Consider the following 26,383-nt stretch of genomic DNA (forward strand, 5'->3'; position numbering starts at 1 on the left):
CACGTGGTCGGCGGCGGGGCCTGAGTGGCTCTGGCTGCTAGGTCTGAGGCATGGGTCCCGGGATGGCGGGGACCCAGTCCGGCGGTGAGTTGCTTCACGGCGGGCCGACAGGGTGCAGAGAGTTGTCTGGCGGGAGGAGAAAAAGGGGTACCCTGGAGCGTTCGGACGGAAAAAGGGACATCCTCGGAGGCAGGATCAGCCTAGAGTGTATCCCCCGGGGGATGGCGGGCGGGGGGGGCGGGGAATTAAGATAGAGAGAGGATATCTTGGTGGGGGGTGGCGGGAACAGCCGTGGAGAGAACAAGGGTTGGGTCGGCGGATATAGGTGCGCCTCTGGTGGACAGACGGGAGAGAGGAAAGTCGCGGTAAGAGGATTGGGACCCTCAGGAAGTTGGGACCAATGGACCAATAGGCTCCCTGGAGGATTGGACCAGCAGTTAAGTGTCAGCAGGCTCCCGTTTCCCCTTCTGCAGGTGCTGCTCGGTTTTCTTGTCCCCCCAACTTTACTGCGACTCCCCCAGCCTCAGAGCACACTCGTTTCTCTTTGGAGGCGTTGACCGGCCCAGACACAGAACTGTGGCTTATCCAGGCCCCTGTAGACTTCGCCCCAGACTGGTGAGTGGTCCCATGCCACCTAGCAGGAATACTCCTCACCCCCGTGGCTGAACCTGGGGGAAATTTAGAGGGGCTTTCCTGGGGAACCCAGAAATGCTGCTTCTCAGCTGCTGTCCCGTCTCACCAAAAGAATCTGACCAAGTTTCTGCCCTCCCCCTTTCTCCCTTCAGCCTCAATGGGCGACTCGTGCCTCTTTCTGGCTCCCAGATCTTGAAGGGCAAGTTGGCAGGCAAGCGGCACCGCTACCGGGTCCTCAGCAGCAGTGGCCCTCAGGCTGGAGGAGGAGCAACCCTGCTGGCCCCCTCAGCGGAGGCGGGAGGGGGACTCACCTGTGCCCCGGCGCTACAGGGTAGCCTGAGGATCTTGGAGGGTCCCCAAGAATCCCTAACAGGGACCCTGCTGCAGCCCATTCCAGCAAATCCCCCGCCACAGATCCCCCCTGGCCTGAAGCCTCGGTTCTGTGCCTTTGGAGGCAGCCCACCAGTCACAGGGCCTGGGTCAGTCTTGGCGTTGAAGTCACTGGCCTCCGGGAAGAGGAAAAAGAAGAGGCATGTGCCAGAGGCCTCAGTTCCTCAGGAGGCAGTGAATGAGCCTGGGGCCCCGGAGGTGGGCACAGCTTTGGGGTCCTCAGAGGTGGATGTGGGGAAGAAGAAAAAAAAGCAGCAGCTGAAAGACCTGGAGGTGACAGAGCCACTGGCAACAGAGCCTGCTGCTGAGATGTTGGAGCCTCTGGGAGCGCTGTCCCCAGCCACCACCAAGAAGAGGAAAAAGAAGCCCAAAGAGGTAGAAATGGTCAAGCCAGAAATGGGGGTGCTGGAGTCAGAAGAAAAGACAGTGGAGCTGGAACTCATGGTTAAAAGTGAGCCTCTGGAAGAGACAGTCCTATCCCCCAGCAAGAAGAGGAAGAAGCAGAAGGGGACAGATGGGATGGAGCTGGTAGAGGGGACGATAGTTGAGCCTCAGCTGCAGGTGAAGATGGAGCCACAGGAGGAAGCCATCCCACTGCTGTCCTCGAAGAAGAAGAAAAAAGAAAAGGGGTACAAAGTGATGACGGAGCCAGGGACTGAGGTTATAGAGCCAGAGATGAAACCTCTGGAGCTCCCAGGGGAGATGATGGAGCCTGAGCTACCACATGAAGTGGAGCCGCAGGCTGAGGCAGTTCTGGCATCCCCCAAAAAGAGAAGGAAGAAAGAAAAACGACAAAATGCGATGATGGAGCCAGGGACAGAGGTGGTGGAGCCACAGGAAGAGGTGATGGAGCCCGAGCCTCAGGCAGCTCTAGCATCCACCAAGAAGAAGAAGAAGAAGAAAGAAAGAGGGCACAAAGCGACAGAGCCTGGGACTGAGATGATTAACCCACAAGGTGAGATGATGGAGCCCGAGCTGCCAGATGAGGGGCAGTCTGAGGCCGGGGCCGATCCGGCATCCACCAAGAAGAAGAAAAAGCGGGGCCAGGAAAGCCAGGTGCCAGAGACAGCATCCCAGGAGGAGATGCCAGAGCTGCTGCTGAATCCTGAGTCTGGGGAGGTGGCTCCCACGGGACAGGAGAGGAAGAGGAAGAAGAAGCCTCAGCAGGATCCCGTGTAAGTCTCCGCCAGGGAAACTGATGACTGCAACTCAGACAAGCTGAAGGTGGCCACCTGGGCCATCAGAAGGCGAGAGCAGAGAAGACCCCCACTCCCACTGACCACACCAGCCTGAGCCTGGACCAGGAAAGTGCTTTATTGTTACACCAAGGGCCTCCTTGGCAGCAGAGGTCATCGGGGCACTTTCAAGAAGGGCTCGTGTAAGACATCAAACAACCTTCGAGCCTGAAGGGGAGGGAGAAAGAAAAGGAAGCGGTCATTAAATGAGCCATTTGTTTGATACATCAGAGTGGGATTTTGGTTCTTTTTCTCCTAGCTTGAAGGGGACTCGGGGGGCTAGGAGAGAAGTAGCCTGATCTGGATTCTATCGCAGACTGGCTGTGTGAGGTTGGGCTCGTCCACACCCTCTCTGGGCCTCGGTTTTCCCCATCTGTAGGAGAGGCACTATGGGCCTTCTGAAACCTCAGAACTTTGGGGTCTGAGGTCCCATTTATTTGGGGCTCCCTCCTGCCCCCAACCCCTCAAGCCCATTCCCAGGGCTCTTACCTTCTGGGGCCCCAGGCCTGGGCACAAGGCCAGATCTTCCCGCGATGCAGCTATAAGCTGTTCCAGAGACTGAGGAAGGTAGGAGCGAATGATCAGGGGAGGTGAACACAAAACTCTCCCCTGCCCCAGCTGATCAGAGGTGTAAAATATTCCTGGAAGGAACTGATATCCTGCAGGAGGGCAGGGGAGGCAGGAAGGATGGGGGAGGGGACAGGGTGGTAGAAGGGAGTACGCAGGGGGCTTCCTCAGAAAGCAAAGGGGGTAGAAATGCCAGTCGGCACAAGGGAATTGTTCCTTACCCCAAAAGTAGTCAGGAGGGTCTGACTGTCCGTTTTGTTGACTGACTTCACGGTGGTCAGACATTCAGTCACCTGGAAGGGAAGGAGGGGGCAGAGGTGGATTGGAAGAAAGGAGAACAAGACTGAGTCTGTGAGGGCGGCACTGGGTCACTGCTGTGTCCCCAGACTGCCCTGCATGCGGGAGGAGCTCAGTAAATGCTTCTGGGGCATGTTTTTTGATTATGTGTTCTGATGATTAAAAGGTCATCTCAGGGACTTCCCTGGTGGCACAGAGGTTAAGAATCTGCCTGCCAAGGCAGAGGACATGGGTTCGAGCCCTGGTCCGGGAAGATCCCACATGCCATGGAGCAACTAAGCCCGTGCGCCACAACTACTGAGCGTGCGCCACAACTACTGAGCCTGCGCTCTAGAGCCTGCGAACCACAACTACTAAGCCTGCTCACCTAGATCCCGTGCTCTGCAATAAGAGAAGCCACCGCAATGAGAAGCCCGCGCACCACAACAAAGAGTAGCCCCTGCTCGCCGCAACTAGAGAAAGCCCGCAACTAGAGAAAGCCCGTGCGCAGCAACAAAGACTCAACAAAGCCAAAAATAAATAAATAATTAATTTTTTTTAAAAAAAAATAAAGGTCATCTCAGAGTGATTCCCAACTAGCTGAGAGGGTGTTGGCCATGTGATTCGAAGATAAACGCCATTTATCTTGAGTTGGTTCTGCCCCGGGGGCAGACCGTAGGCTCTGAAGTTGGACCCGAGTTCAAAACCAGGCCCCGCTGCTTACTCCCTGTGACACCCTGGGCAAGGGAACTGACCTCTCTGGGCCTCTTGTTTGCAGGCAAATGGGGGTCCTCATAGTACCCACCTCAGGGGTGGCTGTGGACATCCTCCATTACTCTATCATTGGAGCCCAGATTCAACAATTCATTCAGCAAATATTCCCTGAGCACTGAGTGTTCAGTGGTGCTGGGGACACAGCAGGGATCGAGACACCCCAGCCCTGCCCTCCTGGGGCTCCCAGTCCAGTTCGGGAGACAAATCAGTTCCAGACATGGTGACCCAGATAGGGCTGGGACTGAGGGAGCCCAGCGGGGGGCCCTTGACCTGGCCTGGGGATCCGGGAGGACTTCCTGGAGAAGGAAGCATTGGAGCTGAGATGGGGCAAAGATGGGATTAGGCAGCTAATCAAGGCAGAGGGAACAGGCACAGAGAAGCGACAGAATGCGGGGGCAGACAGGGCTGCCGGGTCAAACAGGCAAGGCCTTGGAGAGCATGGTGAGGGCACTGGGGAGCCACGGGGGTGTTTTGAGCAGGAGAGGGCAGGATCAGGTTTGTGCTTAGGAAGACCCCTCTAGCTGCTGTCTGGGCAGGAGAAGGGACTGGAAGCTGAGGGTGGGGTCGGGGAGGGAGAGGTACGACTCGAGATCAGAACTGCAGCTCAGACCCCCAAGGAGGAGCTGGGGGGAGGCCCAGGCAGGGAGGTGAGGTGGCCTCACCCGGGAGACGAAGTCCTGCTCCAGCTTTTCCATCAGGAGGTCCGCCGGCTTCTGCTCGTAAGCCTTGTATGTCTCCAGGTACCGCCCGGCCTCCTCGGGGCTGGGGTGAGAGACATTCGGGTCAGGGGAAGGGGGGGTCATGTTTTAGATTAATTTCATTTGCTGACTCCAAGAATTCCAAACTCTAATGTATAGAGAAATGAATGTTCTCAACCTCCCCCAAAATGTCCCCTGGCGGTAACCCTTGCTTGGTGGGTACATCTTAACACATCTTTTCCGGCTAAGGGCCAGAGGTTGGGAGCCTGACCAGTTAGGTTCAGGCCCCACCTCCCACCTGAGTTACCCTGGGCCAATGGTTTTCATCTCTCTGGGCCTCGGTTTCCTCATCTGTAAAGTGGGGGACAATTGACAATTAAGCTGACAAACAAGTCCACGCTAAGTGCCATGCCTGGCGCTTAGAAGTCTATTTAAGAAATGTTAGCTCTTCTGGGAGGGAGGTCGGGACACAGAGAGTTTGGCCAGGTTTGAGAGAGAGAAAAACCAAAAATACCATTTCTTTTCCCAACCACAGGAAGACAACCTCATGAAGCAGTCAGCTCCCACTACCAAGAAAAATGGAGCTTTGAAGGTTTTTCATGTAGCGCACCTTCAAAAGGAAAAAGCTCCGGACCCTGACTGCTGAATCTTTTACCACAACTAACCCGACTTCACAATCGCCATTCATTTTCCTATTAGGCACTGGGGTTTTTTTGACACGTAATTAACTGTTTCAAAGGTAGTTGAAACAACTAAATCACTAAAAGGGACTGTGTGTGGAATAAAGGAACAGGAAAAAGCTAGTCTTTTTTCTCTTTGGAACTTGAGGATATTGAGTTGAGTGGAAATAAAGTATTTGTCTTGAGGCATTTTCTTAGCCTTCAAAGTCTAGCTAGTGAGCAATGTTTGTTGATTAAACGTTGATTTATATTTTTGAGAGAAACTCATTTTTCTAATTCTGTGTTTTTTCCATGGGCTTTGTTGCTTTCCTCTCACTGCAGCGGGGATTATTATTGTTATTGTTATTAGTCATTTGTTCAGGACACACAAGTTAGCATGCTGTATCCGCTTCCTTGCTTTCACTTTTGCTCCACAGTACAATCAGGACGTCCTTCCACATCCACAGACGGAGCCGATCTCGTTTACTTTAATGGGTCCAAAACATTCCCCAGTTTGGATGTAAAGACATGGGAAATATTCCCTGTGTGGGGTCCCAGCTGCATTCCAGGCACTGTCCAAAGCCCTTTATGTTCAGAAGCTCTCCTGAGAGATCCTGTAAGGCAGTTATTTTCAATCCATTACACGGAGCAGGAAACTGAGACCAGCGTTGCCCAAGATCACACGGCTGGCAAGGAGGAGAGACAGCTCCTTCAGTGGGTCTGTCTCACCTGGCTGGGCTCTCTATACTCCACTGTGCTACTTCCCACAGCAAAAAGAACAATTTTTATACTTGCTTTTGTTTTAATATACAATTAATACATAAATACATTTTTCCAAATAGTCAAACAGTATAGAGGTAACACACCCCCAGGGAGGGCACAGAATTACAAATCCATTTACCCTTTGGCCTAAATACCCATTCCTGGGGTTCAGGGCAGTAGTGGGAGTGTTGCTGGTACCAGCAAAAGCTTGGAAATCCACCCAAGCGTCCACCATTAGGGGGCTACAGAGCTGGTCCATCTACACGGTAGAATACTATACAGCTGAAAATGAAAATACTATATAGGTGAAACAGCAAATGAATTACCAAGATATGAAAAGACACGGAGGAACCTTAAAAGCCTATTGCTAGGACTTCCCTGGTGGCACAGTGGTTAAGAATCCGCCTGCCAATGCAGGGGACGCGGGTTTGATCCCTGGTCCGGGAAGATCCCACGTGCCTCGGAGCAACTAAGCCCGTGCGCCACAACTACTGAGCCTGCGCTCTAGAGCCCACGAGCCACAACTACTGAGCCCACGTGCCACCACTACTGAAGCCCATGCTCTGCAACAAGAGAAGCCACTGCAACGAGAAGCCCACGCACCGCAACAAAGAGTAGCCCCCACTCGCCGCAACTAGAGAAAAGCCCGCGCACAGCAACGAAGATCCAACGAAGCCAGAAAAAAAAAAAGGCTGTTGCTAAGTGAAAGAAGCCGATCTGAAAAGGCTACTGTGAGCTAACAGAAAATGTATGTTGGCCTCTGTTCCTGGCACAGAGCTCCGAACCCTTGTAAATTCCTAAGTGATAAGAGCACCACGAGCATCTTTTGTTCCACCGAGGTGACCCTGGGTGGCTCCTGGACGGGGGCTGGTAGCCAGAAAGTCCAAGCCAGGATTAGAAGCTTGGAATTTTCAGCCCCACCCCCGATCCTCCAGAGGGGAGAGGGGCTGGAAGTGGAGTTAATAAGTGATCATGCCTACGTGAGAAGCCTCCATAAAATCCCAACACTAGTACCGGGGTTTGGGGAGCTTCCAGGCTGGCGAACACATCCACGCCGGGAGGGTGACGCACCCCGGCTCCACAGGGACAGAAGCTCCTGCGCTCGGGACCCTCCCAGACCTCGCCCTATGTACCTCTTCATCCGTGTCCTTTATCATATCCTTTGATGAACTGGTAAGCAGAAGTAAGTGTTTCCCTGAGTTCTGTGAGCTGCGCTAGCAAAATAATCAAACCTGAGGAAGGGGTCATTGGAGGTCCTGACCTATAGCCGGCTGGTCAGAGCACAGGGGATTACCTGGGCTTGCGGCTGGCGCCTGCAGTGTGTGTGTGATGGGGCAGCGCTGCGAGCCCTTAACCTGTGGGATCTGACGTTATCTCCAGGTAGACAGTGTCAGAACTGAGCTAAACTGTAGGACACCCAGCTGGCAGAGAACTGCTTGGTGTGGGGGAAATCCTCCACATATTTGGTGGCCAGCAGTGAAGGGCTTTGCGTGAGGAGTAAAGGAGACGCACAGGATGAAGAAATGGGTTTTCCAAACACACGAGGAGAACTGTGGATTTTTCTATTTCAGCTACATACAGTATGATTCCAACTATATGACATTCTAGAAAAGGTAAAACTACGGAGACAGTAAAAAGGTCAGAGGTTGCCAGGGGCTGGGGGAAGAAAGGGATGAAAAGGGGGAGCACAGAGGACCTTTCAGGGCAGTGAAATTATTCTGTAAAATACAGTAATTATGGACACATCACACCTGTGTCAAGACCCACAGCATGTAAACACAAAGAGAGAACCCTAATGTAAACTGTGGACCTTCAGTTAATAATAATGGTATCTCAATATTAGTTCATCAGTTGTAACAAATGTACCACACTAATTAATACAAGATATAAATAATTGCAGAAACTGTGTGCAGGGGGAGAGGGGGTATGTGGGAACTCTCTGTACTTTCCAATCAATTTTTCTATAAACTTAAAATTTCTCTAAAAAAAGTCTATTAATTTTTTTATGTGGACACTATATTAGAATACTACACGGCTGTAAAAAATAATGAGGCTGCTCTCTACGCTGATATAGAAAAGACCTCCAGATAATCACATGACCACACAGGGCACAGAACCGTATATGTACTAGGCTTACTTCTGTCTAAGAAAGAAAATTAAGATGTTTTCACACCTGTTTGCGTTTTATAGAAACGTTGGAAGGAAATAAAGAAACCAACAATAATGGTGACCTGTAAGGGTGAGGGGAGTAGAGTGGGAGGGAAGGGGCAGAAGAGAGAGACTTTTAAGGGCATATACTACCATTTATATATATACTGTACACACATATACAGTATCTGAAAACAATATAAAAACGGTATATATATATATATTACATATGTAGTTCAAAAATCAAGTGATTGTATATCTTAATATATACACATATGATATAGGTATATATTATATATACTTATAAAATATATTATATATACTTATATAAATGTATATATTATACTTATATATTACTTATATGCTCATATATACTTATATACACTTATAATATTTATATACTTACATTTTACAATACTTACACATACTTATATATATAGTATATATATAATCACCTCTGAGTTTTGAACTACATGAATATGCTACCTATTCTTTAACAAAAGAAACTAACCATTACATATTCAGAAGAAAAGAGAAGGGCAGAGGATAGAAGTCTCCCTCCCCTCAGGACCTCCCCTTGTGCCATTCCCAAGGTTCAACACTGTTCATAGCTTGGACCCCTTGGAGCCCCTTCAGTTTATTCACATCTGTATCTGTTCATAAGCATGGCTCATTTTCCTTCCTTTTATAAGTAAATTAAAATATCATGCTGTTTGGTCCTGCAGCTTACTGCACGGATGGTGCCAGGAAGGCCCACGCCACTGTGGATTTGCACACCCAAGGAGGGATGATCGAAGGGGAGATATTCCTAGTGGGGGAATTTCTGCGTTGAAGAGTATGTCTATTTTCTGTTTTAATAGCCAATCAAGTCTCCTGCCAACCAAACATGCAGGTGCCCCTTTCATGTTATCCACCTGACGTTTTCACCAAATTAATGGGTGAAAAATAACACCTCATTTTTTGAAAATTTACTTTTCCTGATAAGCTGTGTGGTTGATAGTTTTTTCATGTGTTCTTGGCAACCTGTGTTAGACTTTTAAAAATCGGGCTATCTTTTTCTTACTGAATTGCAAGAGGCTCTTTATATATATATATGTGTGTATATATATATATATATATACACACACATATATATACATGTATATATATACACACATAACACATAAATATATAATGTTTAAATACATTCCTATGAATATAAACATTTATATACATGTGAACTGTATAAATATAAAATTTATATATACATATATAAATTAGGGATTGTAAGTGTTTGTTTTATATATAACAAGTATTTTCTCTTAGTTTGTCACTTGTCTTTTACCTTTGTTTACAGTATCTCTTACCATCTGGAAGTTTTTAAATTTTAATTTACTCAAATTGGGTAACCTTTTCCTTTATGGTGTCTAGGTTTTGGGTCTTGTTTTGGAAGACTTTCCCTACCACAGGATCATAATAAATATATATATATTTTATAAGATTTCTTTGAATACTTTTACTGTAGTTTTGCTTTTTGTGTCTATAATTAACAAGATTTTGTTCTGATTATGGTGTGAGGAAGGGAAGTCTTCTTTTCCCTATGGAGAGCCAATCAAAATGGTCTTTAGAAACCTAGACTTGAAATTAATTATTCAGCCAGATTTTATGTCTAACTCATAAGCGCCTAGTGTGGTCCTGGGATTTGATGTACGTCACCCGCTTTTGTGCCTACAACCCTATAAGAAAGATATTAAGACCTTACTTTACAGATAAAGAAATTGAAGCCCAGAGAGGCAGTGCCTGGACCAGACTCACACAGGGAGTTCATGGGAGGAAGAAGGGCTGGGAAGATCTGGGGGCAGAAGGGGCAATAACTCTCAGGATAGAGCCTGACCTGGGAGGGGAGCCTCCATCTCACCTCCAGGCAAGGATCAGGGTGCAGTCGGCCAGGATGCACATCTTAGCCAGTTCCTTGAGGGCCTGCTGAGGATCTTTCTGAGTGGAGAAGGAAATTAGAATGAGGGATCTGGCAGAAAGCAAAGAATTATAGTCTTGGAAGCAGAGCAGCTTAGGATGCCAAGAGCCTTTCACTCAACTGACACTCCCTAATCTCCAACTGGGTGCCCAGCCTGTGCAGGACCCAGCAGTGACCGGGACAGCCCTGGCTGTGCCTTCCCGGGACTCACAGTCTGATGAGGGGGACAGACAGTCCCCAGTCAGTGATGACTCAAGAGTGGCCAGGGCTGGGGTGGGAGAGCCAGAGGAGCGTCTGTCCTACCTGGGGGATTAGGGAGAGAGCTTCCTAGAGGAGGGGATATCTGAGCTGGGACCTGAAGGAGGATGAGGAGTGAGGGCAACAGAGAGCAGAAAAGGGAATTCCAGGCATAGGGAACAGCGTGTGCAAAGGAAGGGAGGGGAAGGAAGGCTTGAGGAAATACAATTCACCACTATGGGACGGAGGCTGTGAAATGAAAGGGTGATCACGTGGAAACTTAGAGATGAACTGGGAGAGCTGGGCAGGGATCGGGTGACACTGCGCCTCACGGGCCATGGAGGGCACTGGGGGACCACAGAGGGGTTGGGACATCAGATCTGTGTGTCAGAAGACCCCTCTGACTACTTCAGGGTCGAAGCTGGAGGCCACAAGACAAGAGAAGAGGCTGGGGCAGGGACCCAGGCGAGAGAGGAAAGGGCCTGGATCAGGGCCCGGCTGTGAGGATAGAATGAAACAGGTTCAAGAAGTATTGAAGTGGCAGAGGGCAGGGCCTGGCTGAAGGGGGTGTGGGGAAGGAGGAGACGGGCAATCTGACCCTCCACCTCCTCGCCAACACGGCTGTCCATCTCAGATGTGAGAAACTCCCCACTGGGGTTCCAACTTGCATTTCTCCTTGGAAGAGATTCAACAGTCCACCAGGCAACCGGGAGGCCCAAGGCTCCCCATTACACAGATGGGGACAGTGAGGCCCATGGAGGAGTGACCCCTGCTTACCACATCCACCTGGACGAGCAGGACCCGCAGGGCGAAGCTCTTCCCCAGGCTCTGCAGCCGCTGATGGATGTAGTCTGGGTGGAGGCTGTGGTAACGGAGGCTGGGGGGGCGGGAGAGGGAGGGGTTGGGAGGTCTCCGGCTAAGAGACCCCAGAAGCCCTTCTCCCCTCTTGCTGGAAGGCAGAGGGCTTGGGGAGCACAGGCAGATCTGAGGCTCAGAGAGGTTAAGTGACTTGCCCAAGGTCACCCTTCAAGAAAGGGGCACGGGGGGACTGGCAGTGAGGGGTGCCCGGCTCTGACTCCCTGGAAGGGTGGACCCCCGGATTCTTCACCGAGGAAGAGAAGGACTTTAGGTTTCAGGCGGAGACCAGGAAACCCTAGAGAGTGTGTACCGGGGTCAGGGGGTGGTGCTGTACAGCTGGTCTTGGGAAGCAGGGCCCATCCCCGGGACCGCCTGCTTTGACCTCAGAGGGCGCTGGCACGGATGGGGTGGGGTGGCTTTGCCACCCAGGAACAAAGGGACATCTCTGCTCAGCAGCCACTAGCTCTCATACCCTGCAGGGAGGGAGGGGCCCCCAGGAGTGGAGGGAAACTTATTTAACTGTGGTGACGGTTACAGAAATCCTGGCTCCAGTCCTGGTGTCCAGGACATGAGGCCCCCTCTTCCCTCACCCCAGAGTCCAGGCCCCCGGCCCCTCCTCCCTGAGACCCAGGATCCAGGCCCCCGGCCCCTCCCCCCTCAGACCCAGGATCCAGGCCCCCAGCCCCTCCCCCCTCAGACCCAGGATCCAGGCCCCCGGCCCCTCGTCCCTCAGACCCAGAGTCCGGGGCCCAGCTCTTGCTTCGGACACCTCTAAGCCAAGATCTCTGCCTCCCACCCAGGGTCACACCTAGGCCCGGGCCGTGCCCAGAGGTCTCCCATACAACGGCCCAGAACACCCAGAGCACACCCCTCCCAGGCCACCTTGAGGGTGGGTGGCCCCCAGAGCTCACCTGAGGAAGAGGGCACAGGTGCTCTGGCCCAGCACGTAATCGGGAAGCACATCGCCAAACTCCCAGGGCACGTTGCGCACAAACCTCAGCACAGGGTTGCCCCTCTGGGGGGAGGGAGAACCGAAGCCATTAGCAGAGTGACCCTGGGACCACCGCCACCCCAGGGCCCCTCCCCCCACCTCCTGCTTTGCACCTGGGGCTTCTCCAGCTCTGCTCTCCTCCTCTCCCCAGACTCTTCCTCCTCCTCAGCCTGGAATGTTCTTGGTACTGGGGCTCTGACCTAGGCCCCTCCTCCCTGGCCCTAGGCCTTAACTAAAGGGTCCCCGGGTCTCTCTCAGCCCAGCCCTCCCCCCAGCCCCAGCTCGTGTGTCCTGTGGTCCACAGGACACGTGTCCCCGGGTATCTACCTCACTGCACTCAGCACTGGCCTCCACACCTGCTCCCCCTCCCAGCCCCAACTCAGGGACGGCCCCACCATCCAGAAACCCAGGCCTTGTCCTACACGCTTCCCTCTCCCCCTCATCCACTAGGTGGGACATCTACCTTCTAAGCATTCCCCATGAATTCCTCCCCCTCCACTGCCATGCCCCCACCCCACCTCCTCCTGGTCTCCTGCCCCAGTGCTGCCCCCTCCTGGTCACCCTCCAAACAGGAGCCAGACAGCGCTTCCTAAAGCACAAAGCTGCCCCTCTCCAGCTCTAAGCCCTGCCACGGCTTCCCAGTGCCCTCAGGAGGAAGCTCCTCACCGTGGCCTGTGACCCTCCACAGGGTCAGAGCCCCGAAAGCCTGGCATGTGCCCAGCAGACTCCTCTCTCTAAACACCCCTCACAGACTTTCCTGGTGGCGCGGTGGTTAAGAATCCGCCTACCAATACAGGGGACACGGGCTGGATCCCTGGTCCGGGAAGATCCCACAAGCCGCGGTGCAACTAAGCCCGCGAGCCTCAACTACTGAGCCCATGTGCCACAACTACTGAAGCCCACGCGCCTAGAGACCGTGCTCTGCAACAAGAGATGCCACCGCAATGAGAAGCCCGCACACCGTGACGAAGAGTAACCCCCGCTTGCCACAACCAGAGAAAAGCCCACGCGCAGCAATGAAGACCCAACACAGCCAAAAGAAATAAATAAACCCCCGCCTCATGCTCTACCCTGTAGCCCAAGACCAAAATACTTTGAGCAAGTCAAGCTCTAATCTATTCAGGTATCTGAGTGCCTACTGTGTGTCTAAGTGCTGGGGATACAGCCGTGACCAAGAGGACATAGATCCCTGCTCTCGTGGGGGACACAGACATTAAAACAAAAGCATCTCAGGGACGAACATGTAATTACCAAGTGAGGTGGAATTCAGCTCTAATAAGGGTGTGGTATCTGCTCTCCGGGTGGACTGTGGAGTGGTCAGAGCAGCTGGGGTGGGAAGGGTCTGCAGGGGTCCCAAGTCCCACAGGCTCTGGGCCATCTGGACCTGAGGCACTGGGAGCCATGGAAGGGCTTTGGGCAAGGGAGGGGCAGGATCCAATTTTATTTAATTTATTTTTTTAAATTGAAGCACAGTTGATTTACAATGTCATGTTAATTTCTGCTGTACAGCAAAGTGATTCAGTTATACTATATATTTATACATTTTTAAATATTCTTTTTCATCACGGTTTATCACAGGATATTGTATATAATTTCCTGTGCTATACAGTAGGACCTTGTTGTTTATCCCAATTTTAATTTTTAAAGAAGTATTTTGTCCACTTCACACCCATTAGAATGGCCGAAATCCAAAAGACAGACAATGACAAGTGGTGAGGATATGGTGAGAATGGAACCTTCATCTACTGCTGGTGGGAATGTAAAATGATGCAGCCTTTTAGAAGACAGTTTGGAGGTGCCCGAGAAAGTTAAACATACAGTTACCATACGACCCAGCAAATCCACTCCTAGATAAATACCCAAGAGAACTGGAAACATATGTTAACAGCAGTACACAAATGTTCACAGCAGCATTTTCATAATAATTGAAAAATATGAACAACCCAAATGGCCATCAATGGATGATCGATGGACAAACAAAAAGTGGCATATCCATACAATGGAATACTATTTAGCAACAAAAAGGAATGAAGTAGTAATTCATGCTACAACATGGATGAACCCTGAGAGCATTATGCTAAGGGAAAAAAACTAGTCATCATTTGCTAGATATTTGGGTTGTTTCCACTTTTTGGCTATTGTGAATAACGCTGTTGTGAACATTTGTGTACTAGATTTTTGTGTGGACAGAAGACTGTGGTCCCTCAGTATCCACAGAGGATTGGTCCCAGGACCCCCTGGATATCAAAATCCACAGATGACATAGTACAGTTGGCCCTCCGTGTCTGCGGGTTTTGTATCCATGGTTGCAGAAGGTATTTTCATTTCTCTTGCATATATACCTAGAGGTGGAACTGCAAGGTCATATGATAACTCTATGTTTAAATGTCTGAGGAACTGCCAGGAGGTCTTCCAAAGTGGCTGCACCATTTTACATTCCCACTAGCAGTGTATGAGGGTTCCAACTCCTCCACACTCTCCCCACTCTTGTTATTGTCTATCCTTTTGATTCTAGGGTATGAGGTGGTATCTCATTGTGGTTTTGGTTTGCATTTCCCTGATGCCTAACAATTTTGAGCATATTTCATGTTCTTGAGTCCCATTATTATCTTTGTATACTGCTGCTCTCTCCTTCCAGAATGCCAGCCCCCCGTCAATGGCAGAGACTTTATCTGCTATCTCCAGAGCTTAGAACTGCACCAGGTAACCTCTGAAGATATTTATGGATTGTAAGTGGGTGAACCCCCATTTTAAAGGCTCAGAGGGGTTAAGTCACCCAAGATGATACCCAAGATGACAAAGCTACTGTGTGGCAGAGCGGGATTCAAACTTGGGCCTGTGTTCAACTGTTTTTGAATAAATGGACAAACCTGGGCACAGGAAACGTAGCTTCACGAACACAATCATGCCCCCAACCATAAGAGTTGGGGTGCTATGGACTGAATGTCTGTGTCTCCCCAAAACTCATAGGTTGAAATACTACCCCCCAATGTGATGATATTAGGAGGTGAAGGGAGGTGATTAGGTCATGAAGGTGGAACCCTCATGAATGGGATTAGCGCTCTTATAAAAGAGACCCCAGAGAGCTCCCTCACCCTTTCCTACGCTGTGAGGACACAGTGAGAAGATGGCTGTCTATGAATCAGGAAGCAGGTCCTCACTAGACACCGAATCTGCCAGCGCCTTGATCTTGGACTTCTCAGCCTCCAGAACTGTGAGAAATAAATGTTTGTTGTTCAGACCACCAGTCTACGGTATTTTTGTTATAGAAGCCTGAACAGACTAAGACATGGGGCATACTCAACCCACACACGCTAGTTGAATGGATGAATGGTGCTGTTGAGGGCATAATGGCTAGAACTCAGACCTCCTTCCTTGTCCACTAGAAAGCCCTCCCTGTAACCACGTTTCCCACCAGAAACCCCAAAGCCCCACTTCTCCAGCCCCCTCCTCACCTGCCGGGGGCTCACAATGATGCTGTTGGATTTTGCTCCTGGTTTGGGGGCCTGGTTGGGGGTCTCTCCTGCCAGGGGTTCTGGCCCTATGGGGCGTGTGGCTCCAGACCCTCCTGGAGGTCCTGAGATGGCGTACTCGCCATAGGTCTGAGGAGCCGGCTGGGGTGAGGTCTCCACAGTGGGCAGGCTCCGTGTGGATTTGAATAAGGGCTTGGCCTGTGGGGACAGATGTGAGAGGGCATACAAAATCTGAATCTAGCCACTTCTCCCCACCTCCTCGGCCTCTACCCTGGTCCCAACCACCATCTTCTCTCCCTTGGGCCACTGCAGTCACCTCCTCACCAGTTCCCTGCCTCTGCCCTTACCTTCCACAGTCTGCTCCCCACACTGAGTCATATCATGTTCCTCTTCTGCTCAGAGCCCTTAGGTAGTTCCTACTCAGAGTAAAAGCCAAAGCTGTCACCTCAGTCCTCGAGCCTCATAAAGATCTGCCCCTGCCCCCTAGCCTCAAGGACCTCACCTTCTACATCTTCCGCCTGGCTTTCTCTACTCCAGCCCCACTGGCCTTCCTGCTGCCCTAAAACTTATCAGATTCTCTCTGACCTCAGGGCCTTTGCACTGGCTGTTCCCTTCCCCCCTGATGTTGCACAGCTCGCTCACTCACTTCTTTCACATTTTGGCAAAGGCATCATCTCCTCCAAGAGGCCCTCCCTTGACTGTTCTATCTAAGGTAGCTCTTCTCCCCCATCACACCCTCTATCCTTAGCCTACTTTCTTTTTCTTCATAGCACACAGGTGGCAGCCACTACTTAGCACCAGGCAATTATGTTCCTGTAGGATTGAGATCTCTGTGTTGTCAGGTCCTTTATTTACCAAAAGATGTCAAAAGTGCAGATTTTTAAAAAATTGCCAAACCTTCCAATTCTCAACTATCAGCAATAAATTCATTCCTTGCAGAACCAGGGTTCTGGCCACATAAAACGTATCTCAGGACTACTTCCTGGCTGCCAGTTTGCAGCCTCTGCCTTAGCCCTCCTGCCCATGACATTTTACTTTTTACAGGAAACTGAGACTTGCAGAAGGCAAAAGGCTGTCTTCTCAAAGTGACCCAGGCCCCAACATTTCCTAACCCACACTGTGGTCCCACAGGCCCCTTCTTGTCCCCCTTCCTCCCAACCACCCCCCAAGCCTCCCAGCAGTCCCCCCATCTCTTAGTCCTACCGCGGGAGGAGGGACCTCATCCTCGTCCACTGGAATGAGGAATTTCTTCCTTGTGGGTGGGCCAGCGGGCTTCTGCACTCCCTCTTCGTCCATCGCAAGGTCCTTCTGGGGCCTGAAAATGAAGCCGTGGCGTCGGGAGCGAGCGAAGCATCGACATTCCCCAGAAGGAACCCCCAGACACAGCCGTACCCCCCAAAAAATTCCAGGGCTCCATCGCGTCCAGGTCCAGACACCCATGGCCCCAGGTTCTGTAAGGCCCCGCCCCATCGAGCCTCCACCTGCGGCGCGCCCCGCCCCTTACCGGGACACACTTTCCATTCGCCACGCCCTTCAGGGTCCCAACTTTCTATTCTCCCCGCCCTCACTGTTCCCCGCCTTCCGTTTGCCAGGCCAGACCACTGTCCCCAACCCTCCGTCCACCCCGCCCCCAAGGCTCGCACCTGTATGCCTTCCCCTCGCTCCACCTTCTCAAACGCTCAGACATTGTAACGATTGATTGGCTTCTGCATCTGCCAGTCGCCACCGGCGGTCTCAACCCCACGCCCCTCTCAACCCAGCCCCGAGAACTCACCTCCTCGCCCCCGGGCCGCGAAGGAAAGACAGGAGAGAGATCGAGGCGTCCCACCGCCGGCGCGGCCAGCGGAGCCCCAGGCTGGTCGCACTTCCGGCCTCTCTAGCCCTCCAGCCCGCTCCCGACTTTCCCCAAAGGCGTAGAGCATCGAGAGGGGCGGTTCCTCACGCAGCTCTCTATGGTTCTGGAGGACTGCGGAGGTTTGGGTTTGGAGACAGCTGTCCGCCTCTGGCCCTGAGCGTCTCCGGTTGCCAAGCAGTTTGATTTCAGTGCCCTTATTGAGCGCCTCTTGTGTGCCTGGGCTCTGGGCAGGGCTTAGTGGAGAAGAGATGGCGGGTAATCAAACTAGGTTCCTTCTCTCAGTACAGACTTGAGTTTGAATTCCAGCTCTGCCATTGACTTGGCCTCAGTTTCCCCATTCACTCATTCTCTTATTCCACATACATTCCCCCAGCGCCTCCTCTGTTCCCGGCTCTGTGCCAGGCACTGCTAGTGACACAGCGATGACCAAGGATAACGATAGCCCCGCTCCGCCCTTCTGGAGCTCACATCGCATTGGGAGAGACAAACCCTTTCCCAAACAGTGACGATCCAGAGTGGACAGGACTGGCTAGGAGACCCCAGAGAGCCCGGGAGGGGGGTGGGGCAGGGGACACCTAATCCAGCCCGAGGGCCAGGAAAGAGCTTCCTAGAGGAAGGGACATCGGAGCAGAGACCTGGTTGATGAGTAAGTATTAGTCATTTCCTGAAAGGATAGTATCACACTGTTCTAACTTGCAACTCTCTGATTACTAAGGAGAGAACGTCTTTCTGTGAGTTTATTGGTCTTTAATAGTTTGTTTTCTGTGAGTTGCTTGCCCATATCCTTTGCCCTTGTTTTCAATGGGGTTGTATGCCTTTTTTATAACTGTTAATGTGTCAGAGTACTTTATGGATTCCAATTCTAATTGTTAGTCAGTTACACATATTCCAAATATTTCCTGATAGTTTGCACTTTATATTTTAACTTTGTTTATTTTTCTCACAGAGAAGTTCTTAGTGTTTATTTGCACCTATTTATCAATCTATCCTGACTTTTGGTGTGTTTAAGAGGCTTGCCATACCCCGAGGTCATAAATATAGTTTATCATTTCTTTTAATACTTTTTCTAGTTTTGATTTTGTTTCTGTCGTTCATCCATATGAGACTTATTTTTGAAAATGTACTAAGGTAGGAATTTATGGTGGATATAGCTAATTGTCCAGATACCATTTATTTTAAAAGCCAGTCCTGGGAACTCCCTGGAGGTCCAGTGGTTAGAACTCAGTGTTTTCACTGCCGGGGCCCGGGTTCCATCCCTGATCAGGGAACTAAGACCCCTCAAGTCATGCAGCAAAAAAAAAAAAAAAAGCCAGTCCTTTCCCTGGTTTTGATATTCCACCTTTATCATGTGCCAAATTCCCATGTATACACAGGTATATCTCTGACATTTCTATTATGTTTCATTGATCTCTGTATCTGTCCCTTGCCTCCATGCCAGTTTAATTATTTCATTTAGATATGTTTTGATATCACATGAGGCAAGTCCCCCACCTCTGTTCAGTTTCAAATCTGTCTTTACCATTCTTGTCCATTTTCTCTTCTAGATGGATTTTAGCAGCTGCTTTTCTAGTTCCCTGAAAAATCCTATTGAGATTGAGATTGGAATTGCACTGAATTGATGGATTAATTACAAGAAGACTGACATTTTTTCATACCCATGAACATACTGTCTCTATCTCTCCATTGATTTTGGCTTTTGTTAGGGACCTACTGTAAAAGATTTTTTCTAATTAATTTTTATTTATATAATTGGTTCATGGTATTAGTTTCCTAGGGCTGCTGTAAAGAAGTACCAAAAATTGAGTGGCTTAAACCACAGAAAGCTATTCTCACAGTTCTGGAGGCTAGAAGTCCAAAATCAAGGTATTGACAGAGCAATGCGCCCTCTGAATGCACTAGGGAAGGATCTGTTCCAGCCCTCTCTCTTAGCTTCTGGTAGCCTCAGGCATTCCTTGGCTTGTGGATGGCCATCTTCTCCCTGTCTGTCTTCACACTGTCTTTCCTCTGTGCATGTCCGTCTCTGTGTCCAAATTTCCCCATTTTACAAGGACGCCAGTTATATTGGATAAGGGACCACCATAATGACCTCATTTTAACTTGTCTCTGTAAAGACCTTATTTCAAAATAAAGTCACATTCTGAAGTAATGGGGGTTAGGACTCAACATATCTTTTGGGGGGACACGAGTCAACCCTTAACAATTTTCTGTTACTTTTTATAAACTTCTTCCTTCTGAATTCATTTTTACTTCTTGCTAGAGTACATTCTCTTCTAACTTATACAGAGGACATTCTGGATAGAAAATTTCTGAGTCTTGCTCATCTGAAAATGTCTTTATTTGACCCTCACAAATGGAATCTCAAATTCTGGGTTCCTAGTTATTTTTCTTGCAAAGTTAGAAGACACTGGCCCTCCATCTGGGTCACTAATGGGAAGTCTACCATCTCCCTGATTCTCCTTCCTTCATAAGCAGTCTCATCGCTGGGTGTAATTTTTCCCCAGGATCACTTACTAGCAGTGTGACCTGGTGCCAGCAACTCAGTTTCTCTGTGTGCGTCAGTTTGCTCATCTCTAAAATGGGAAAACAATAGCATAACTATTAGGAAGATGAAATGAGTTATGTGTAAAGTCCCTACATCTTTACTTGGCATGCAGTAGGTGAAATATTCAGGTTTGTCATAAAAATAAAATAGCCCTTGACCAAGTCCTGGGCAAGCAGAGACTGAAGCTGTTGTGGCCATTGCTGTAGCACAGTGCCCAGAAAGAAGAAGGGGCTACGGAACCATATGTTGTATGAATGAACAAAGAACAGAAGCAGAATCCTCCAGAAAGCGACTTCACCACTGCGAGCCTCAGTTTTCCCATCTGTAACTGCTGAGCTGGTGAGAATTCCATAGGACCACGGAGCCCCGTCTTGAAATCCATGGTTCACTCATTCCTTGAATAACTACATATTGAGCACCTACGGTGTGGCAGGCACTGGGGACACAGCTGGCAGCAAATCAGACCAGGTCCCTGCCCTGTGGTGCTGATGGTCTCATGGGAGGCAGACCATAAGAAAGAAACCCACAAAGAAGAGTTCCAGACAGTCATACATGCTCTGGAGATGATAAAAAACAATGACGTGTGGTAGATGATGGGGGAGGGGGCCACACGGTCACAGGAAGAGGGGCTCTATAAATAAAAAATACATATATTACCGTCAACTATATACCCATCAAAGCAGATAGATCGCTTACTATGAGCTAAATCCTCACAGTAACCCTCCCCTTAGGTATCAATAGTTCATTTGACAGATGAAGGAACTGAGGCCCCAGTGACATAGAGAAGGACTATGAAAACGTGTCTCTGAATCCAAGGGCAGAGAGAGCTTCTAGAAGGAAGCCAGCCTGGGTGGGACTCAGTTTCTCCCGTTGGGGAATGGGAATTACCAAATAAACCTGCAAAGCGTGCCTTTTCCGCCAGGGGGCGATGGCGCCCCACAAGAGGATTTGGGGTGTAGAGGCGCCGGGGACTGCTGCGCCAGAACCCACCCCGGGGCAAGACCCGTGAGAAGGCGGCGGGCTGCCCTTTCGTTTCTCCCGACCCGTTTCACTATCGCAGAAGTGCGGCAAAGGGCCCGCTGAGCGCGGTTCAGGTGACTCTGAGCCTATTTACGTTAGTTAAGGGGGAGAAAAGCTGTCCTCGGCTCTGTAATATATTATATTTCCAAGTTTGATTCCTACACTCTTCCCAAATTTAACCTTCGGATTCCGAATTCGCATCTTTCCGGCTCTCAGAGTTGCGAGTTCGAGTCTAACAGCTGTCCGTACTCTTATTGCCCCGTCCTTCTTCCAAACGCTCCAAGTTCAAATTCCAGTCCCAACCGAAGTTCCCGGGCGACTCCTCGAGTCCAGACCTTCCTCCACTCCCAAACCTTCCCCTAATCCCAACTTCGAGTTTCCTCTGCGCCTCCGAAGGATTGGGGTGGGGATAGAGAATATGGGGACACTTCGCCCCTAATTCCACCCGAGGGACTCTGGGCGGGGGGCAGATTGCCGCCAGACCGAAGGCTCTGTAAGCCGGGGCGCGGCCGAGGGGCGCAGTGACCCGGCCGACGTCCCCACCAGCCTCTAAACTTAGCCGCGGTGACGCGCGGCCCGGCGATCGCGGCGGGTCCAGGGACGCAGGGGCGCCCGAGCGGAGGGGGAACGGCTCTGCTCCACGAGCCTCTATTTATAGCGCCCGGAGCCCGAAATAGCGCGGAGCCTAGCGGCCAGGATGACGCGGGAGCCGCCGGGGTCTGACTCACCCGGCCCCGAGCGGCGGCCTCCGGATGGGGGACAGTGGAGGCGCTGGACCCGACCACGCCCCATCCCGGGCACCTCTTCTGCTGGGACGTCCCAAGTTTCCACGGGGCACTGTGGATGGATATGCAGCAAAAGGAGGATCTGCAGCACAAGAGACTGAGGTTAGATCAGAGGTGGGACTTCCCTAAAAAAGAGCCCAGAATTGAGGAACTAACTTTACACAAGAAGAGGGGTTGGGGGACTTCCCTGGTTGTCCAGTGGCTAAGACCCCGCGCTCCCAATGCAGGGGCCCCGGGTTTGATCCCTGGTCAGGGAACTAGATCCCACATGCCACAACTAAGAGTTCTCATGCTGCAAAGAAGATTCCAGCGTGTCGCAACTAAGACCCGGTGCAGCCAAATAAATAAATAAATATTTAAAAGATGAACCAGACATACACACGTATTTCTCACCAGCAACAGGACTGAGGCATCTTGGGGGCAGAGAAATGGACACAACCGGCCAACCATCAGGCCACAGCTGTCCCCCTCTCCACTTGCCATGGCTCCTTGCATGCTGTTCCCACTCCCTAGAATGCCTTTCCCTGCCTCCCCAGTCTTAAGAACTCACGCTCCTCAGGGACCTGGTGCTAAGGGCAATCCCTCACAAATGAAAACTCTGTGACCCATTGGACTGGGAACCCCATGAGGGCAGGGCCAGGCCCTTCTCATTCATCACCATGTCCCCAGCACTGCCCAGCACAAGATAGGCCTCTGGAGAAGTTAATTGCATGAATAAGAAGTGTTGGTAATAAAATAAAATGTTTCCCAAACTATAATAGCAAATGTTTATTGTATGCTACATGCCAGGTGTGAGTCAGAGCGTTATCTCCTATGGGTCTCACTACAACCTTAGGAGGGAGGTACTTTTATTATTTTCATCATCACCAACCCCATGTTAGGGATGAAGAAATTGAGGCTCAGAGAATACCTTGCTTGTAGTCAGAGCTGTCTCTTGAACCAGGTCCCATGGCCCCAGAGGTGTTCAGTTCCCAGGATACTGTCTATAGGCCCTACAAAACCCAAAGGTAAGGAGTGATTCTCAAAGTGCAGTCCACAGAACCTTGGGAGGTTCCCCAGCACTCTTTCAAGAGGTCCCCGAGGTCAAAATGATTATCATAATAATACTAAGACACTTACCTCCCTTTTTCACTCTCACTCTCTCCTGAGTGTTCAATGCAACCTGCAAAATATCACAACAGACTGAGCACCCAAGCAGAGGTGAAGACCCAGTTATCTTCTGTTGAGCCAAACATTAAAGTGGGGGACTTCCCTGGTGGCGCAGTGGTTAAGAATCCGCCTGCCAATGCAGGGGACACAGATTCGAGCCCTGGTCCAGGAAGATCCCACATGCCAGGCAGCAACTAAGCCCGTGCGCCACAACTACTGAGCCCACATGCCACAACTACTGAAGCCCGCGCACCTAGAGCCCGTGCTCCACAACAAGAAGCCACTGCAATGAGAAGCCTGCGCACCACAACGAAGAGTAGCCCCCACTCACTGCAACTAGAGAAAGCTCACGCACAGCAACGAAGATCCAATGCAGCCAAAAAATAAATTAATTTTTTAAAAAAACCTATAATGAGATACTACTTCACATCCATTAAGATGGCTAAAGTTTAAAAAAATTAAATAAAATCTTTTTAAAAAGTAAATAATAAAAATAAAATAAAATATTCTGTTGGGGGACTTCCCCGGCAGTCCAGTGGTTAGGACTCTGCACTTCCACTGCAGGGGGCATGAGTTCGATCCCTGGTCAGGGAACTAAGATCCCACATGCCGGGCAGCGTGGCCAAAAACATACAAAAAGTTTGTTGATTCTCTTAGTTTTCCTTTGAAATGATCCAAATGTTAGTTTTATGTCTTGCCTTCCCATCTTTACATCTCATTTTTCTTGTCTTATAGCATTTGCAAAGACTTCCAGGACAACGTCAAATGGCAAAGTTGATCAATTCTCATATACTCCATATCACAGCCTTCTGAGATGACTTATCTTGTTATCCCTATTTTATAGAAGGAGAAACTGAGGCACAGAGAGGTTAGTCTCTTGACCAAGGCCACAAAGCAAGTAAGCAAACAAACCAGGACTCCAACAAAAGCTTGTGTCTTCAACCACTGCCTTAAAAGAAAATTCAATAGTCACTCTGTATTTCTTTAACAGGCAAAATACCCTATGAGTTTCCACAGTGACCCCCTGGATCTGGAATGAGGTTCTGGAGACCTGAGTTCTGGTTCTGGCTCTGCCTTCTTTCTGAGCCTGTTTCCTGCTGTGAGACGGCAGCTGAAAGCCACAGAAACTCTGTCTTCAGGGTGGAAGGAGACAGGCCCCTAAACAGACTGTATTTGTTTCCTGTGGCTGCCTAACAAATTACCGCAAACTTCGTGGCTTAAAACAACAGAAATTTATTCCCTCACAATTCTGGAGGCCAGAAATCCTAAAGCAAGGTATCAGCAGGGCCACGCTCCCTCTGAATTTTCTCGGGGAAGATTCTTCCTTGCCTCTTCCAGCTTCCGGTGGCCCCACGTGTTCCTGGGTGGCCCCATCACTCTCATCTCTCCCTCCATCTTCACATGGCCATCTCTTCTCCTATCTGTGTCCAATCTCCCTCTGCCTTTCTCTTGTAAGGACACTTGCCATTGGGTTTAGGGCCCACTTGGATAATCCAGGGTGATATCATCTCGAGATCCTAACCTTAATTATATCCGCAGAGACTCTTTTTCCAAATAAGTTCCCATTGACAGGTCTCAGGTGGACTTATCTTGAGTAGGGGGAGGGGCACACCATTCAACCCACTACACAGATCAAAACAGAAAAATGAGAACAGGACAATACGTGGCAGAGTTTAGAATGGGAGGTGTCCAAAGCTCTGTGATTGCACACACCCGTTCCAGTGGAGAATGCTGAAGCATTTGCCCTTGAGAGCCCAGAGTGGTCTGTGCGTCCTACATGTGGTGGTTAGAAGTCCCGTGTGTCACACACACATACACACACACCTATATGCAGTTCTTATATCAATCCAAGAATGTTAGATTTAGTAGCTTCATTATTTAATAAAAAAAAAAAAAAAGTCCCGTGTGTCCCCCATGTTCTGGACATCTTCCACAAGGATGGGAAGTCTTTAAGGGAGTTTTTCATTCTTCAACTGTTAATGTGGAGTCAAGAGATTTTCTCTTTCACAAAATGCCAAATAATAATAAAAATCAGCACCCATACAGCACTTAATATGTGCCCTGTTCTAAGTGTTTAAATATCTATTAACTCATTTAATCCTCACAAAAACCCCTCTGATGTCTTGCTGGTGATTCTCCTTTCATAGCAGAATAAACTGAGGTGCAGAGAGGCTGGAGTGGCAGTTTGGAAGTTCCAGAGCTTGAACCCCACAGTCTGGCCTCAGAATCTAGGATCCTGACCTTAAGCCATGCTGTCACCTGGAGGCACACTGTCCCATGTTAAAGCTGGACTTTGAGGAAGCCATACTCCCAGATCCGTGGTCAGGCACCGTCTACTGCTGTGATGTCCAATATGGCAGCCACTTGGCTACACGTGGCTTTTAAGCACTTGAAACATGGCTGGTCCAAAATGAGATGTGTCATGAGTGTAAAGTCCACACCAGATTTCATAAACTTAGCGTGATTAAAAAGAATGTAACTATCTCATTTTAAAAACTCCTGAGGGACTTCCCTGGTGGCGCAGTGGTTAAGAATCTGCCTGCCAACGCAGGGGACATAGGTTCGAGCCCTGGTCCGGGAAGATCTCACATGCCGTGCAGCATAAGCCCGTGTGCCACAACTACTGAGCCTGCGCTCTAGAGCCCACGAGCCACAACTACTGAAGCCCGCGTGCCAAGAGCCCGTACTTCGCAACAAGAGAAGCCACCGCAATGAGAAGCCCGCGCACCACAACGAAGACCCAACGCAGCCATAAATAAATAAATTTATTAAAAAAAAAAAAACTGCTGACATTGAGTACGTATGAAATAATATTTTGCATCTATCTGGTTAAATAAAATACAGGAACAAATTATTTTCACCTGTTTCTTTTGGCTTTTTTTTTTTTTAGTGTGGCTACTAGGGCATTTAAGCTTGAATATGTGGCTAGTGTCCTATTTCTTGTGGACAGTGCTGGTCCATGGAATTTGCTGTCTCTCCATCTGGGAGGACATCAGATGCTGGAGCGCCATTTGTTCCGAGGCTGCTGAGCCTCAGGATTTCTTGGGATATTCTGGAACAATCCATGTCAGAAGCATATTCAAACAGAGCAACTGATGCTCATGTCAAAAATATGGCCTTAAAGGACACTCTCAAATCCCTGCCTCCACCAGACCCAGGTGAAGAAGCTACTTAACCGAGAGAGGCCACAGTGCCAGGCAGTACTTTGTGGCCACTTGGTATATGGAGTATATTTTTTATTCATAAATTATATACATGTGTGCCTCTACCGAGAGTGTTATAAGATAAAAACTTACAAAACAGAGATAAAGTACTCATGGATGAGCCAGGCTGCGTGAGATCACAAGTTCAAATCCTGACTCTGTCCCCTCCCTAGC

General features: G+C 49.8%; 2 protein-coding genes across 3 annotated transcripts in view; one reads left to right on the forward strand and one right to left on the reverse strand.

Annotated features, from left to right (window-relative positions):
- On the forward strand, positions 1-3,700 carry POLR1G (RNA polymerase I subunit G). The gene is made up of 3 exons (XM_068528174.1): positions 1-84; positions 474-615; positions 786-3,700. Exons 1-3 carry the CDS (start codon positions 51-53, stop codon positions 2,200-2,202), a joined length of 1,593 nt encoding a protein of 530 aa, XP_068384275.1. The 5' UTR covers positions 1-50; the 3' UTR covers positions 2,203-3,700.
- ERCC1 (ERCC excision repair 1, endonuclease non-catalytic subunit) overlaps positions 2,317-26,383 on the reverse strand; it is a 26,677-nt gene continuing 2,610 nt past the window's right edge. Inside the window, exons 2-13 of one of the 2 annotated variants that reach the window (XM_068528175.1) lie at positions 22,977-23,019; positions 22,768-22,849; positions 21,801-21,939; positions 16,859-16,970; positions 15,638-15,853; positions 12,103-12,206; positions 11,111-11,210; positions 10,040-10,116; positions 4,538-4,637; positions 3,047-3,118; positions 2,748-2,816; positions 2,317-2,426 (exon numbers count right to left, since the gene is read on the reverse strand). In XM_068528175.1, the coding sequence (XP_068384276.1) occupies positions 2,373-2,426; positions 2,748-2,816; positions 3,047-3,118; positions 4,538-4,637; positions 10,040-10,116; positions 11,111-11,210; positions 12,103-12,206; positions 15,638-15,853; positions 16,859-16,970; positions 21,801-21,939; positions 22,768-22,807 (1,083 nt within the window). In that variant the 5' untranslated portion in view covers positions 22,808-22,849; positions 22,977-23,019 and the 3' untranslated portion in view covers positions 2,317-2,372. Of the gene's footprint in view, positions 2,427-2,747; positions 2,817-3,046; positions 3,119-4,537; positions 4,638-10,039; positions 10,117-11,110; positions 11,211-12,102; positions 12,207-15,637; positions 15,854-16,858; positions 16,971-17,429; positions 18,061-21,800; positions 21,940-22,767; positions 22,850-22,976; positions 23,020-26,383 lie in introns of those variants that run through there. The other variant, XM_068528176.1, reaches the window with a different exon arrangement.

This window comes from Eschrichtius robustus, chromosome 19 (genome assembly GCF_028021215.1).
Source record: "Eschrichtius robustus isolate mEscRob2 chromosome 19, mEscRob2.pri, whole genome shotgun sequence".
Lineage (NCBI taxonomy): Eukaryota > Metazoa > Chordata > Mammalia > Artiodactyla > Eschrichtiidae > Eschrichtius > Eschrichtius robustus.